General features: G+C 40.4%; 1 protein-coding gene across 5 annotated transcripts; it reads left to right on the plus strand.

The window, feature by feature from the left end:
* The first annotated feature begins 7638 nt into the window (after positions 1–7638).
* stm (starmaker) lies at positions 7639–12669 on the plus strand. Of its 5 annotated transcripts, none has more exons than XM_029514049.1 (11): positions 7639–7730; positions 8447–8505; positions 8637–8654; positions 8818–8881; positions 8990–9084; positions 9284–9310; positions 9446–9502; positions 10207–11010; positions 11620–11676; positions 11829–11864; positions 12007–12669. In XM_029514049.1, the coding sequence occupies exons 1-10, from the start codon at positions 7720–7722 to the stop codon at positions 11837–11839; spliced, it is 1203 nt and encodes a 400-aa protein (XP_029369909.1). In that variant the 5' UTR covers positions 7639–7719; the 3' UTR covers positions 11840–11864; positions 12007–12669. The 5 variants fall into 5 exon arrangements, with proteins under 5 accessions (XP_029369909.1, XP_029369907.1, XP_029369911.1 ...); XM_029514047.1 differs by having other exon boundaries at positions 12140–12669; XM_029514051.1 differs by having other exon boundaries at positions 7641–7730; positions 8818–8850; positions 9049–9084; positions 12140–12669.
* The last annotated feature ends 3235 nt before the right edge of the window (positions 12670–15904 follow it).

Consider the following 15904-nt stretch of genomic DNA (forward strand, 5'->3'; position numbering starts at 1 on the left):
TAATTCCCCCTGCTAATGGGCATCTGAGAGATGAGCCTCATTACTCTGCTGGTAGACGCTTTGGCTCACCACCATCCAGCTGGACCTTCACAGGCAAAACTTAAAGATCACTTCACCTCAGAGAGATTGAGACAACTGATAACAGATGTTATCGACTGACAAGGAAACTTCTTGGAGGCTTTGACCTTGTGAGGTCATTTGTCTGTTCATATGACACATCCAGCACAACCTTAATACAGTTTGACCTTAAATTTTTTTTTTTTTAAAAAGGACACCTGATAGATATCAGAGAAAGTGTTTATGGCTCTTCAGGTCTACTGCTTCCTGTATCCACCTCTCAGTTCAACTTCTTTAATCTGTTGAACCTACTTTCTGTCTCTACTGCATCTATTTCCTGTGTGTCTTTTATACACCCTGACTGACAAACCATGTCACAGTGTTTTTTGTTTTATAAAGCTAATTTCAGAGATGTTTTCTGGAACAATGTGGTCCTCTGTTTGAGGTTTGTCCCCCCTCAGACAGACGATGGATGGACTGATTCATGGATGGAAGCTTTATAAACATGTAAATCTGACCTTACCGTGTTTCACAGTGGCAGCAACGGCTCAATGAAGTAGCGCTGTTTTAAAAGCTTCTTCAGCCGTTCAGTCCACTCTCCATTTACACAACGACGTTTTCAGACAGAAGACGCTTTGATACTGAAATACCACACAACCCCCCAAATGTCCCCCCTCTCCCCCAACTGTCCCCCTCACCACGCCATGAGCACAGTGGCTGAGTGGTTTTATGTGGGCGGAGAAGTGGAAGTTTCCTCTGAGGACAGATGCCATTCTACCTGCTCTCAATATAACAGTGTCTTAGACCCAGCTGTACACACCTGGTACCTTTCAGACACTGATGTAATGACAAGTCTCCACAAACCGAAGTGCCAGTGGATTAAAACACACACTTCGTCCAGATTCTGCCTCAGTAACTGAAGTGTTTGATGATCAGCTGTTTGTTTGCTGAACTTCATGCATTAGCAGAGTGATGGACATAACATGAGCTCTAGCTCAGCCCAGGGCTGGATCTGATATGTACAATGGAGAAGTTCAGGTCTTTGGTGGTTGGGGTCTGTCCCCTTTAGGCCTACGGTGAAGTTGGTTCCAGGAAAAGCACCACTGTTCCGCTCTGATTGCTCTACAAGTTCTATCATGTGGATCTGGGTCTGTAAAACCTGAGCTGCTGCTAATGTTCAGAGTATTTATTGGAGGGGGATTCCCTGAAGTGTGAGAACATCATAAAAACAACACAGTTTGTGTTTTTTATGAGTGATTCTCAAAACAACAAATATTCAACTCACAAAGTTTAACTCTGATGTATTTCTATAAATTGTGGCACCATTTAGTTCAAGACAAACATCATCCTTTAGCACAGGATCCTCATATGTTCATCTTATATTTAAAGGACAGAGACATGTCTGTAACTTAAGGGCGTTTCTATAATGTTGAGGCTTCTCTATACATGTAAAGGCAAATATAGGACAAAGGCATATCTAAATAATAAAATGTAGATGATGTAAAGAAATTTAGCAATGTGAAGATTTTGTTTTATAAATTAAATAGTAGCACATACACAAAGTAACACACACACATAGTAGCACACACTGTAATACACAGTAACCCCCCCCACACACACAAACTGCCGTCCTCTGGGCTTCAGGTCGATATATAAACGGCTGTCAGAAACTCAGAGCCAGAAGATCCAGCAGCAACAGTGAAGACCTGAGCGATCACCTGCCCTGTTCACCTGTTTTGATTACTGATCTGCTGATTTCTTTGGCAGTTGCCTGACGTCACAGCATCATGTTCACCAGGTACGTCTCTGCTAAATTCTTTCATTCAATGACCATTAACCACGGCAGTTATCCCACAATGCAATGCGCCACAGACAACAGTGAGAACAATGTTAATGTGTTATGTTACTGTGTTAATGTATGTTTCTGTGTGTTCACAAGTTAACATGTAAAACACAATTTGTGCTAATTGGCCCCACGGTGCCGCCTTCAGGAGAAATTTCAAACTGAACATTCCCTCTTCTTTTTCTCCCGAGGGGGGTAACTTTACTGTAAGGGTATGGTGGCTTTCCGGGGACAGTGAGTTTCTCAGACTGAACATTGTTTTTGTGTTGCAGGAATGTTGTCTTTGTGTTCTTTTTCTTCATCCTACTGGTGGAAGGAGACCTCGACCCAAATGGTTAGATTTGAAATTTTCTGATCAATATCTGTTGTGACTCTCAATCCAGTGCCTAAAAATCCCCCCCCGAATAACCTGACAGAGCTGGATCAGTTTAACAAAAAATGGAGTCAAAGAGTCAAAGATCTGCAGCCTGATTGAGATTGAGTACTGTGACTGTGACCAAATCTATATCTGCTAAATACTGACTTGAAGGGGGTGAATATTTATTAATCACATATTTTACATGATGTACTTATTGGGGTTACTTTATAGAAATATCTTTCCAGTTTAACATTGAAGAGTCATTTGTAAATTATTTTGAAAAAAAGCCAAATTATATTGGCCATGATTGAATGTATAAAAGCCACAAAAGGGGAAATATCAAAAGAGGTGAAAGCTTGTAATAGAAACTGTTTCTGATCTGGACTTGATTTGAATCCTCATCGTAGATCAAACTTTTTTAATTATAATTCTGTGTTTTCAGATGCTGGAATTCAAGTAATATCATCAGGTAAATGACTTGTCTCACTGATTTACTGGACCTGTCTGTCCACCCTCCTGTCTCTCTCTCATCTGTCTTTCTCTCTCTCCCGTCTCTGTCAGATAACGATATAACCACTGATGAAACTCTTACAGGTCAGTCACAAACCATCACACTGTGGATGATGATAATTTACTCATGAACCATTTTTGCTTCCTGTCTTTTCTCTAAAAGAACAATAGCTGAATTTAAATTTACTAAATATCTTTTAATATCTGATCATTTTCACTTTCTGAAGTAAAAATCTGCTGATCAGTTATTACTAATATCTTACATTAATGTTAGAGTTGTTGTTCTGAATGAACGATGTGTTGTTGTTTCAGAGACTATGATTGGTGTTTCTCCTGATCAGCCCAGTAAGAATTCAGCTCGTAAACATTTGTAATGAGTATAAAACTAAGTCATGTTAAACTGAAGAAAATAACTGAACCCACAAGGCAGAAACTGAGGCAGAAAGCAGTTTGAAGGTTTTAATAAATGGAGTTAAAATAACTGGTAGAATTTGGAGCTGAGTGCACTATGGAGGCTTCAACCGGCAGGACACGAGGCAGGGCTGGATGGACAGCGCAGGAAGAAAGGCTGGCTAGAACAGACAAGAACAGGTGTGAGGCAGGCGATCCAAAAAGTTCCAAAAAGTCCTCCAAGCAGAGTTTTTAGGAGCCTAAGAGTGTCCACTTGAGGGTCAACAACAAACTGGGAAGGTTGAATAAATGAACCAACCTTTGAAACTTTGCATGACGGAGGAGTGGATGGATTGAATTAGGTGGGTGAAGTTGTAAGAGGAGCCGAAAGTAGGTTGGCCCCGCCCACTCTGAGGCTAATGGTAGGAGGGGTATAGAGACATAGACAACAAGCAGCAACCATCAACTGACCCATTCACCTGTCTACTCACTAGTTACTTTATCAATCCAGTCATTCATATATTCCTTTTCATCCATTCATTCAGCAATCAGTCATTTGATTTTACCATTATTATTTGCAGCCACAGCAGCCAATCAGGAGAGAGCACTTGGTACGTCCTGAGTTCTTCCTTCTGTCCCTAAAAATCACTTTTTCTTGACTGATTGATTGATTGGTTGATTGATTGATTTCAGAACCTGCTGCAGCAGCTGTGAACAGTGTGGAGGAAGAAGATGGTGAGACAAAAGCTTAATTTAACTGGAAATTATAAAATCACAGCCTGTTAGTCACGCAGAAACTCCATCAGTCAGAAAAAGGCTGCACTGTCTCTTTAAATCTATGATCAAATAAAGGTTAATTAGATTAGATTGATTGATTTAATTTACTTCTTCTCTGGTTAAATAAAATCTTACCTTCAAGTTTGCAACTTATTCTTTTCACTGCTTCCATAGAAGAAATAAATATTATATTCAATAACATCTGAGTGTCAAGTCTAAAGTTAGGCTCATCTCTTTAAACACATGAGCGCAATGAATCCTGGTGTCGTCATCTTCCTCCTTCCTAGTCAAAGCCACAAGTTCTACAGTTGATTTTTTAGAATTTGACCACCAACAGGTATTAAAAATTCATTGGACAGTTTCAGCAGTTGAACCCAGTTTTTGCAGTTGTTGTTAGTTGTTGGTTTTTTGTTTATTATTTGTTGATACAGGCCAATAATTTTATCCCTTTGAAATGTAAATCACTTTCTATGTGGATGTTTAGAAACCAAGGTCAAGGTGAAGGTCAAGGTATACTTTATTTTATTATGCTCTTATTGCTCTTATTGTGGTCATTGCAAACTCCCTTTTAAAACAGTAAAAACATAATACAAAACATAAGAAGACAATGCTAAGACAGAGTAGACAAAAAACTATTAAAAAACATTCAAAAACAATTAAAAAACATTCCAGAAGCTGCTCACTGCATCAGGTTGGGTTCAATAACTTGTTAGCAGCTGGAACATATTAATCAGGGCAGTTATTATTCTATCTGTTCAGCAAAATCCAGACGGTGACTGTTTCAGCCCAGCAGGGTTCAGAACTGTAGTTGATGGTTAGGGTGTAGTTTTCCACTCAGCTGATCAGGCTTTAGGATGTTACAGTTTGGTTCCGTTCAAACCTCTTCTCGTCTCATGTGAGTTTATTTCAAACATTTTTTCCAGCAGAAGACAAGAGTTCTGACTCAAAGGAAGAAGGGAAGAAGAAGTTGAGCTCTCGCTCAGCCAAACCTCAGATCTTTGTCCAGTTGCAACAATTTCACCACATTCGGCAGCGTACCACCCCTCCTCCAATTAGCTCTGCCCATGTCATCCAACGCCCCACCCTCCAGCTTCAACCAATCGTCCCTCAGCCAAAAGCTCAGGTTAGGAGTCGACCATCCAAAAGAAGATCCAGGAACAACCGCCGCCAGATATGAGAACACTGACAAGTGTACTCTCACACAAAGTAAAACAAATGTATGTAGACCGTGTAGTCTAAGTGACTCATGTGAAGAAGCAAACCATTTGCCCGCACATGATTACAATGATTGGTTGATCTGTCCAGATGCTTGACGAGAACAGAGCAGAAGAAATCTGTTTGAGATCAACATTGTTTCCTTTGTATCTGAAACAATTTTTTGGCTGGACTTAAAACTAAAAAACTAAAATTCTGTGAAACCTTTGATTATTTCCAGTTTCTCCTTAGTTTGTGAGTCACAGGCTTTTCACAAGGTGGTCCCTGGACTGCTGAGGACCTCAGAGTATTAAAGATGCTTGTGTTGTTCTTTATTTCTGTCATGTGTTCAAATGTCCTTCTTTCTGAATATCTTAATATGTTACCTTTCTTGTATTTTAATAAAAATTAAACTCAATATAAAACCGCACTGGTCACAACTTGGTGATCAATGACCTGATAACAGTCAATGAAAGACAACTGGAATGTGATCATAACAGACAATAATAAGTTATTATAGGTCATTGCATGGAAGAGATAACAGGTCATCATAGGAGATTTACAGGTAACAGATCAAAGGACATATCAAGCTGTAAAAGGCCATAACAAATAAAAACCAAAACACAGAAATCATTTACATTTCATAGGAAACAGCTGGAAGAGCTACTTCAGAGGCATCATGGTGGTTGCTCTTCAGGTTGAGGCTCAGGAGGATTTTCCACGATGATACTGATGCTGCATGATCGATGAATTTTAAATTGTATTGCACAGTCAAATGTGTGATGGTTGCTCCCAGATGAATGGATTTCCTTTAAGACTCTTCCTGACTGGCTGGTAAATCTGACACAGTTAATAATGTGTTTATTATTAGTAGTAGTAGTATTAAATATATTATGAAAGCCATCAATAAGCTGCTTAAAGCATGTAGGGTTTCCCACTTAGGTCTGCAGGGACCCAGCAGGGGTCACTCAAGTTACATTCACCAAGCACACAAAGTGATGGGAAATAAATCCATCCATAGTTTGCTGGAGTGCCAGTCCTATTGCTCCTGACCTTTATTTTCTCCACTACAAATGTGGAAGTTCATGTGCTGTGACTTTAAGGTTAAATCTCCTAAACTTTTGATGACCTCATCGTCTTTTTCTTCATTCAACTTTCAGAACACAGCAGTCTTCAGATCCCAGACTGGAATTTATAGCTGCTGTCTTCTGGATGTCCTGGACTCCCTCTGTTGTTGTCTGGACGTTTGTCCTCACAATGTCCTTTCACTGGAATGAATGTCTGCAGTTCTTTGTGAACACACAACTCCGGAGACAAAACGTTTTCTTTATTAAATAAAACCAGGTGGTTGTTATTTTTACAGGATGTCATTGACCATCCTGTTAGTAAAGCTTATTTAAATTTTTCTTGAACAGGCAGAGACAGTTTAGCATTAAACTAAGAAGTTCTCTTGTTGTTGAACTGATTCATCACACTATGAATACACAACCCTCATTAAAGGCTGTTAGCATGCTAATGCACACAGACACACACAGCAACACTGACAGATTTATCCAGTGTCTTTGTTTCCTGTTTGTTCTGTCCTCAGGCAACCTCCAACTCAGATTGATCTGAACCAGACCACCGAGTCCTGAACCACCTGTAACGTCTGTCAAAGAAAGACTACAATCCGTTCATCTGCGTTTCAGTCATAACATATTCTGGCAGAGCTGAGGGATGAACATCTGTCCTGTTGAGAATAAAGATTCAGTCATTCAATTTTTAAAATATAAAATTAGCAGTCAGAATGAAATGAAGTGATGCTGCAGGACTTTCCTCATGATGTCACACACGTTCTGAGATCACATGTTCAGGTGTTCCGACTGAAGAGCCAGTAGTACGAACACTTCAGAGGCTTGAGCCATCAGACTGGATTCACAGCAGACTCTTTCCCATCAGCTGTGACACACGCACAGACACACTCACACTAGATCTATATGAGTCATAGTGATCTGGCTTACCGGACTATTATCAGATCTGGTCACTTTAGGATCACTTCTAGTCCTCAGCAGCAGGAAAAACACCTTTCACATTTCCTGAACATATGTTAATTTTAAATGAATTGATATTCTTCACCTGCTGTCCAAAATTTCACCTATAACAACATGCATTTATGTCTCTGTGGGATTGATAGAGTTCTTTCGCTGTAGGATGAATGCATGGACTTGTTTATTCACTTTGAATCTAATAGTTTTTTTCTGTTGACTTTACGCCAGTGATAATCCAGATTGGATTTGATTTAAATCTGGTTTTAATTTAGTTCTTGATCTGGATTCAGAGTAAATTTTGTCTGCATTCAGTTTAAATTCACTAAAAATTGATTGGATCAGTTAAACTGATCAAACAGTGTTTGTGATTGAGCTTGGACAGATGGGTGATTAGAGGGGGAGGAGGAAAGGGTGGAGGAGGAGGAGGAGGAGGAGGAGGAGGAGGAGGAGGAGGAGGAAGAGTATAAAAGCTGCTGCTCCCTTTGGTCGACATCAGAAACTCAACTAAGTGAAGTTTTATCACATCAGGTGTGTTTTCTGCTTCTTTCCTACTGAACATCAACATGCTCCAACGGTGAGTTCAGTTTCAATCTGTTAAGTTTGGGGTTTGGGGTCATATTGTCTTAACACTATGATGGAATCCAGTAAAAAGCGTTTTGGCTGAAGAAGAGATTAGAGATTCTCTAGTGTGGTGACTGGGTTAAAGCTGTTGTTGTGTTCTTCTCAGCGCCGGTTTCTGGGTCTGGTCTGGATAAACGTTGCAGGACTCCAATGTTTGAACAGAACCTGATAGTGGACTCTTTATGAACTATGAAGGTTTTTTGTGTCTGAGGACAGGAGCCTTCCCTCTTTCAGTTTCCTGCTATGTATATGTTGGAAAAGAAGAGACGCTTTGTTTGTTTTTTTGTTTTTTTCTGTGGCGGAAACAAAGAGCCATTTAACCCTTCAGAGTGATACCTGGTTAAACACAGCTGACTGATTTTAATCTTTTCTTAATCTTTATGAATCATATCATTATATTATATTCTTTACATCACATTGTTTAAGTAATTTCCTTGATGTTGTATTTTTCAGATTAGCAGATTTTGTTTACATAATTCCTTGCATAATCGTTTGCATAACTCCAAAATTGTTTACATAATATATGGAATAGAATATATTGTATTAGCTCTTTGCTTCTGATGATCTATTTACATTTTAAGGTTGAGAAGTTCTGTCCTTGGTCGTAGCCATCCAGCAAACAAATTGCAGTCAAATAAATCCATTCACTTTGAATTTTGTGTGTTACAGGAGTGCTGTGCTGCTGCTTTTTGCTCTTGTTGCTGTTTCTCTGGCAGCTCCTGTTCCAGGTGAGCAGCATCACACATCAATAATGTGACTAATAATAATTAATAGAGCAGCATGTGAAGGTGAACACAGTTCATGTTTTTCTGTCTCCATCTACCTGTCTGTCTGTCTGATATGTTTTCTTGTGTTACAGCAGGACCAACAAATGAAGGTAAATATAAATGTTTACATTTCATCAATGATTGTTGGATGAGTGTTAGCCAATGAAAGACCAGCAGAGTAATGATGTCAGAGCGTCCTCTACAGACTGCAGTGTCATTACAGTTGATGTACAGAAATAATGTGACACTGATTTGTTTCCTGTTGTGATTCAGACAGAAGTGCACCATTGCTGGCTCACCTTAACGGTAACACACACTTGAATCAACATTACACAAAGTAAACAAACACGCACGTGCATGATAGTAACAGATCAGGGAACACAACCAGTCCCCCAGATGGTGGCACTGTAATTGTGATACTACATCCATCGTCATGGTGATACAGGTGTGTGGAAGCGGAGATGCCTAACCAAGACCCGATATTTGTTTTTGCTGTTGTTGTAGGAGGAGCTACAGGTCAACCTGTGACAGCTCAGCCAGGTAAGAAGACCACACACTGTACACAAACTGTACGCATGTTATACACACAACACAACATGTTCGTGTGTGTACATATATTCTGCTGACAGTCTCAGATTGAAGATAAACATTTGTCTGGTAATTTTTCTGTCTTTGTGCTTCCCCGTCTGTCTGTTACCTGTCTGCTGACCAACCTGTCTCTGTACTCCGGGTCCTTCAGACTCAAGTGAGACCACTGAATCACCAGGTCAGTGTCTGATCTGGTTTACATGTGAATGATAAAGGAATACACCATAAAATGGACAAATCCAGATTCTTGCTTCTGTCTCTCAGCTTAATATTTTTACACAATTGTTAATGCATTTGTGTGTTTTTGTGTCAGGCTCAGATGATAGTGATGGAGAAGATGCCACAATTGAGGAGGCACACAAGAGTGATGGTGAGAGTCACATGTCAATCTCTGGAGTCGAGTCCAGACCCAGACCAGGGCCCGACAAGTCCAAGAGACAGAAATACCTCCACAGAGAGATCACTGCTCTTATTTATATCAGCGTGTATACAGGACGAGGAAACTGGTTCCTGATCCTGCTGGATTGATGTGGACTTAAACAAAGGGAACAGAGTGAGGTCCTGATTCATTCAGGTCTCACTTACCGTGGGTCCCTTTCTGTAAAAAAACTGCAGTAAAACTCTGGTACAGTCTTAACACAGTAATAATACAATACTAATATTACACAGTGACAATATAAAAATGTAATAATATAATACAGTGATAATATTAAGACGCATAATAAGATAATAACACATTATAGTAATGATGCAATAAGACTGAGACAAACTGGAACAGAGAAATAACTCATGGAAAAAAGGTTTCGGCTTCTGTTTTAGTTCCTCTAAATTCAGCTGAACCAACCGACAGTGTGTGTCTGCCCTTTTAAAGTTGACACCAACCTCCTGAACTGAGCTCCAGATAAATAACGTCCCTCTCAATCTGAACCGCATTCAATTCAGTCTTTTTTTTTTTTTCATATTACTTCTTCATATAAAGTCAAATCAGTCTTTGTTCTCAAGAGATTCAACTGACGGTTTTCAGGTCTGAAATAGTTGAGGGTAAACTAACATACTAATATATCTAACACACAGATACTGAGGCCACTGCAGCTGAAGAAGAGGCTGATAACAGCACCGGAGACAACAATGACGTCTCCACTGAAAACCCTGACACTGATACTGAGGAGATCAAAGCTGATGATCACGACAGCCAGAGCACTGATGAAATCACAACTAAGGAGGAAGAGGAGGATGAGGAGGGGGATGAAACAGGAAACTCTGATGTCTCTGAGGAAGAAGAAGCAGTAGAGAGAGAACTGGCAGGAGATGACAACAAAGTGGTTGATGAGGGCAAGAGTGATGAGAACACTGATACTGTGAGCAAAGCTGAAGGTGATGATGGAAACAGCAATGAGAGCAGTGAGGTAGACAACACTGACACTGAGAGAACTGATGGAGACAGTGACACCCAGAGTGACGCTGACACTGATGACAACAGTGACAACAGCGACAATAATGACAGCAGTGATGTAGACAACAGTGACAATAGTGAAGACAGCGACAACAGTGACAATAGTGACAATAGTGACGACAGCGACAACAGTGACAATAGTGATGTAGACCACAGTGACAATAGTGACAGTAGTGATGTAGACAACAGTGACAATAGTGACGACAGCGACAACAGTGACAATAGTGACAGTAGTGATGTAGACAACAGTGACAGTAAAGATGAGTCCGACAGTCAGAGTAATGATGACATGTTGGACTCTGAAGTGACCGAGGAGGAAGAGGCGGAGGATGAGATGGAGGGAGAGGAGATTCAAGACAGTTCTGCAAAGTCAGATGCTGAAGACCTTGAAGAGCAGAGTCTAGAAACTGGGGACTCCACTGAAGGTAAAGTATGACTGAGGGACAGTTTTTATGAAGAATGTATTTATACTCCTAACTTCAATTTTGAGATTAATATATTAAGGACTTTTAGGTAAAGAATAACAGAATAAATATGTAGACAGCCAAGAGGTTTATAAACGTATGAAAATTTATATTATATAATTGTGGAATGCCAAGGTCCAGGTTTAAGAAATCAGTAGTCCAGATGAAGAACACCAGTGAGAAGGACAAAACTATGAACTGAGGTATCATGAGTACCATGACTAAAGAAAAAGAAGTCATGAACTAAAAAAATTAAAGGAAACAATTTGGTGGTCAAGAATAAAAATCAGAGGTCAAGATGAAGAAGTTAAAACAGAGATGCTCCGGTACCTCCCCTGGTCAGATGTTTAACATATAAGGCTTCTGTCTGTTTGTCCCTCATGTTCCTGTCCCGTTAAAGACAAAATAGGTCTTAAAATGTGAAACAGAAGTTGAAACATTCGAACGAGAGAGAATTCTAAAGGTGAAGAAAAATAAAAGTCAAAATGAAGGAAAGTTTATCTAAACCCATCAGGTCACAGACAGCAGCTTCTGTCTTTATGTTGATGGTGTTCCTGTTTCTTGTTGCAGCTACTCCTGCTGACCAAGTGGACCAGGCTGAGGACTCTAGCCCTGCCACCACAGAGGGTAAAGGTCGCAGCCGACCATGATGTCAGAAGACTTGACTTTAGTTCTTTGTCAGTAGGGAGTGCTGGTCAATGAGCTGGACCGGATTCAGTATTCCATCTGAATGTGTCCTCTTTCATGGACCTCAATAACAGTCTGTTTCCTCCTTTCAGCTTCAGGTTAGACGCTCCACGTCAGTACAACTCCAGGTATCATCACACGCTGTCACTGCTGACGGAAACACACCTTTTAATTTCAATATTCATTTCTATGTAGATGATACAATTTTGTACGCACTGGTACACACTCAAAGTCATCTTTACTTTTCCAACCATCCCCTCTTCATTTTAGACGGAACACACACCTCTGTCTATCTGATGAAACATTTTACTGGGATCCAGATCAGCCTTTTGCATTTGTCAAGTTTACAGCTTCAGCTCATCACAGATACTGAGCTCAGTCTTTCTGCCTTTTCTCTAACCAGAGCAAGCCCACTGTGCTGTCATCGCCATGACGACAACAACAACAATAACAACAAGCTAAACTGCAACTAAACTGCAGCCATTAAACTCCTTTTATCTTTTTCCTTAGCTCATTCCTGATTGGTTGTTTTTGTTTTCAGATTCTGGTCTTCTTAGTGATCAATGAATAGGAAATGGGGGTGTGCTATCCTTTAAACTGTCTCATTCTCTCCCTGTTTGTCTTCAGTCTATTGCATAAACATTAAAAAGGTGCTGATCTCAGCTGAGTGTGAACCGACAGTCACAAACATGAATTACTGTTTCAAAACAAAGATGATAATCTGTACGCTGAGGAACTGTTAATAAAGTTTGAACTTTCAGAAACTCAATCTTTATCATAAAGTTGAACATGCTACATGATACATGATACAGCAACGTGATATTGATATGTAATTATGAACCAGCTGTAAAATATATTGAATTCTTCAGAGAAGTTGCTGAAGCTGAACTAAGGTGGATGATAATAAACTGGTGTTTGTGGTTAAACTCTGTAGAGAGGGAAGATGTCTGGTTCTTCTGCAGAATACTGGAGAACATTTAGCTCAATAATCAGGACTCTGTCAATCACTGCCAGTATGTATACACTTACATATACACACAGTATGGGTTAGAGTGTACTACATCAACTGAATAGCACAAACAAACAGGAAACAATGCCACGCACCCAGCATGTGACATAAATGTGTTTATGTTATGTTATTCTGTGATGTTGGGATAAGTTTTGATATGGACGAGAGCAGCAAGAGACGAGATGGAAACAGGAACAGTCTTCTGGTATTTAATAGTCAATCAGTTCACAATAACAAAAACACCAGCCACTCAAGGATAAGAAAAACAAAAACCAGAGGGCAACAGTAGAAGGCAGGCTGGCCACAGGAACGTCGAGGAACGAAAAAAAATTCAGGCACGAGGCACACCACACTACATAAAAAAAACAAAATTAAAATTTCCAAAAAGGAACAAAAATCATGCAGGCACTGACTAAGTTCATTAGTGCAAGAGCTGAAAGTGCATGCAGCCACTATACGAACAAGCTGAACTCTCTGGCAGCACAGTGGGAGTTGAACCAGTCTTTTATGGAGCGCTTAATGAATGTGAAATGGGGAACAGGTGTGCCTCGTGGAAGCCCGGGAAGGTGGAAATTGGTCAGCCATGCCTCTGGCTACACGCCCTGCAAAACTAACACAAAGGGAGGGGGAGAACAGAGCACAGGAAAAAACAATACAAATACAAAAAAAACAGACCATGACATAGATACTCTTATTAAATTTTGTTAATGTTGTCAGCAGATATCAGTAGGTTGGGTTTGCTCACAAGAGGAAGCATCATAAAGGGTTAGGGTTAGGACGAACATAAGTCCAGTTACCCATAAGTATGTTGCTATGTAAAGGCATCAGGAAACACCACAGATTAATTTTAATTGTTATATCCATGAAAGCACCCATGAGCATTCAGGCACAGTGGGGTTCGGGGCTGCAGAGTGCAACTGTACCTGGAAGTTAGAGTTTTAATGGAGCCACTTCCTTTTACTGGAAACCACAGAGGACTGGTCAGACCAGATTCCGCAAAGTTCAGGCGTTCCAGCCAATCCACATTCCCCTGCTCCGACAAGTCACATTATGCTCACAACTGCTGTTTGTTCAAGGTTTTAGAATATGATTTACAAGAATGTTTACCACAATGTCTGTATCCTGGTTTGAAACTGTGTTTTTACCACATTCTTCATGATTTAGTCTAAATACTGTTTAGAAGAATGTTCACCCCAAAAGTTAACTACACAGTTTACCACAGTGTTCATATTGATAGTCACCACAATGTTAACAAACGCTCTGAAAAATGCTCTGCTCTTTTGGGTCTCTTCTTTATGGGCCATGTCTTTACCTGTTGGTAAAGGTCTGGTAGTTTATCCATCTGATGGACTGTCAGGCCTGTGGATCAGGACTCTCATGGTTTTGGGGCTCGCTCGCAGCTGATGACAGGTGAGCTGTTGGGAGGAGTCAAGTTACCTGCTGTTGCAGGTTGCTGGTGTGGAAGACTGAGTCCAAAGATGGGCCCAATGAAGTTTCTATGACATGATGAATGAAAACTGACCTGTAGGTCCTCAGAGGTTAACTGACTCACACTCACACACATACACCAACACAGAAGAAACAGATACAGGGGGAGGGGGGGGGTTTCTTCCTGACAGATAAAAAGTCTTTGTTTCAGAAAGACTCCTTATTGGTTAACAGGGTCTTGACTGGGGCCAATGGAGGGGGATCACTTGAGCCTGAGACACAACGGTGAGTGTGTGTGATGAAAACGAAAACTCCCCTCAGGTAAGTTTCTCATGGAGGCTACTATTAGGGCAATATCTGTGAGAAAAGGTTTCATTTTTCCTGAGACACACACCTTGACACGGTTCAGAGGCAGCAGGTGAAATAAATTTATCCTTAAAGGATATGGGCTCAATCGCGTCAACTCTTTCCTCTTGTTTTGTTTTGCCCTGACAGAAATCAGATTACTCTGAACTGAGTCCAACAAGTTAATACAGACATAAAACTGGTTCATGAATCTGTTGCATAGAAAGATATATAGAAAGAAAAATACAGCAAAAAATACAATCAACAAATCTGCAGTTAATAAAACTGCAATCAGAAAAATGTCTGTCCGTGGCCTTCAGTCCTGTTGGTGGCCCTCCGCTGTCTCTGACTCGGTTCACTTGTCCTGGACGTCCCACAGCTCTCAGTTACAGTCCACATCAGGATCAAAAGGTCTAGGTCGGCTCCACTCATTCAAAACCTGGTTGGACCAGACTAAATCTTTAAGTGCCCTTAATTCTTCTTCTGGACCTGATCCCAGAGACCAGTTTTGCTCCAGCTGGGTTCTGGTTTCAGGAAGTCCGGCTTCAGATGGATTCAACCTCATGTTCTGCCCTGGTTCCCACAGGAAGCAGGAACTAAGGCGAAGCCAAGACATGCAGTACTTGTACCGACCACTAGAGTCCAGCAGTCAGTCAATCCCACAGATTCTCATCTTCAGACTGCAGCTGGGCGTTTTGGAGAATCTTGAAAATTTAATTAAATATCATTTAACTGTGATTTGAATGTGAAGTTAAATCTGCAGCTCCTCTGTTCTTTGTCCACCAGGAGCAGAAGTTCACACTATTTATTCAGAAACAGATTTTCATCAGATACAGATTAAATTATTAATGAGGTCAAATATCAACATCCTGGAAGTACAGGAGGAGGAAGAGGAGGTCATGGATGTAGTTCAGAGGAATGTCAGCAGCTTTCTCCCTCTCTTCCTTGTCTCTGTCTTTCTGGATTAAATCTCTCTGACTCCATGGTCAAACAGTGAAACTGAAGAAACAAACTTTTCTTTGTCTTCATGAAACTAAATCAACTTGGTTTCAGGAGGGGGAGGAGACAGTTATTATCCATCCATCTATCCATTATCTATTTCACTTATCTATTGGGTTCCCGGGGGTGGAGCCAACTTCATCTGACATTGGGTGAGGGTAGAGGTCCCTTCCCTGGACAGGTCATCATACCTTCACAGGGAGAAAAACAACCTGTAGAACTCTCAGATCTTCAGGAGATCCAGTCAGCTCCTACTGATGATGTCAGCAGGTCAAGCATGGATTTAACATGTGATTTCTATGAGTAAGAAAAGATAAAAGTCTATTAATCCCAAAGTATACATGGTCTCCACATGTGGTTTTTCTATGCGCTATTTAAATGTTTAAA

Source organism: Echeneis naucrates, chromosome 11 (assembly GCF_900963305.1).
Source record: "Echeneis naucrates chromosome 11, fEcheNa1.1, whole genome shotgun sequence".
Lineage (NCBI taxonomy): Eukaryota > Metazoa > Chordata > Actinopteri > Carangiformes > Echeneidae > Echeneis > Echeneis naucrates.

What these genes read in the sequence shown, in the direction of transcription:
- stm (XM_029514049.1), top strand. An exon ending in TTGAATCAACATTACACAAA is followed by an intron (nt 8,882 to 8,989) that starts GTAAACAAACAC and finishes ATGGTGATACAG; the next exon opens with GTGTGTGGAAGCGGAGATGC. An exon ending in ACCTGTGACAGCTCAGCCAG is followed by an intron (nt 9,085 to 9,283) that starts GTAAGAAGACCA and finishes CGGGTCCTTCAG; the next exon opens with ACTCAAGTGAGACCACTGAA.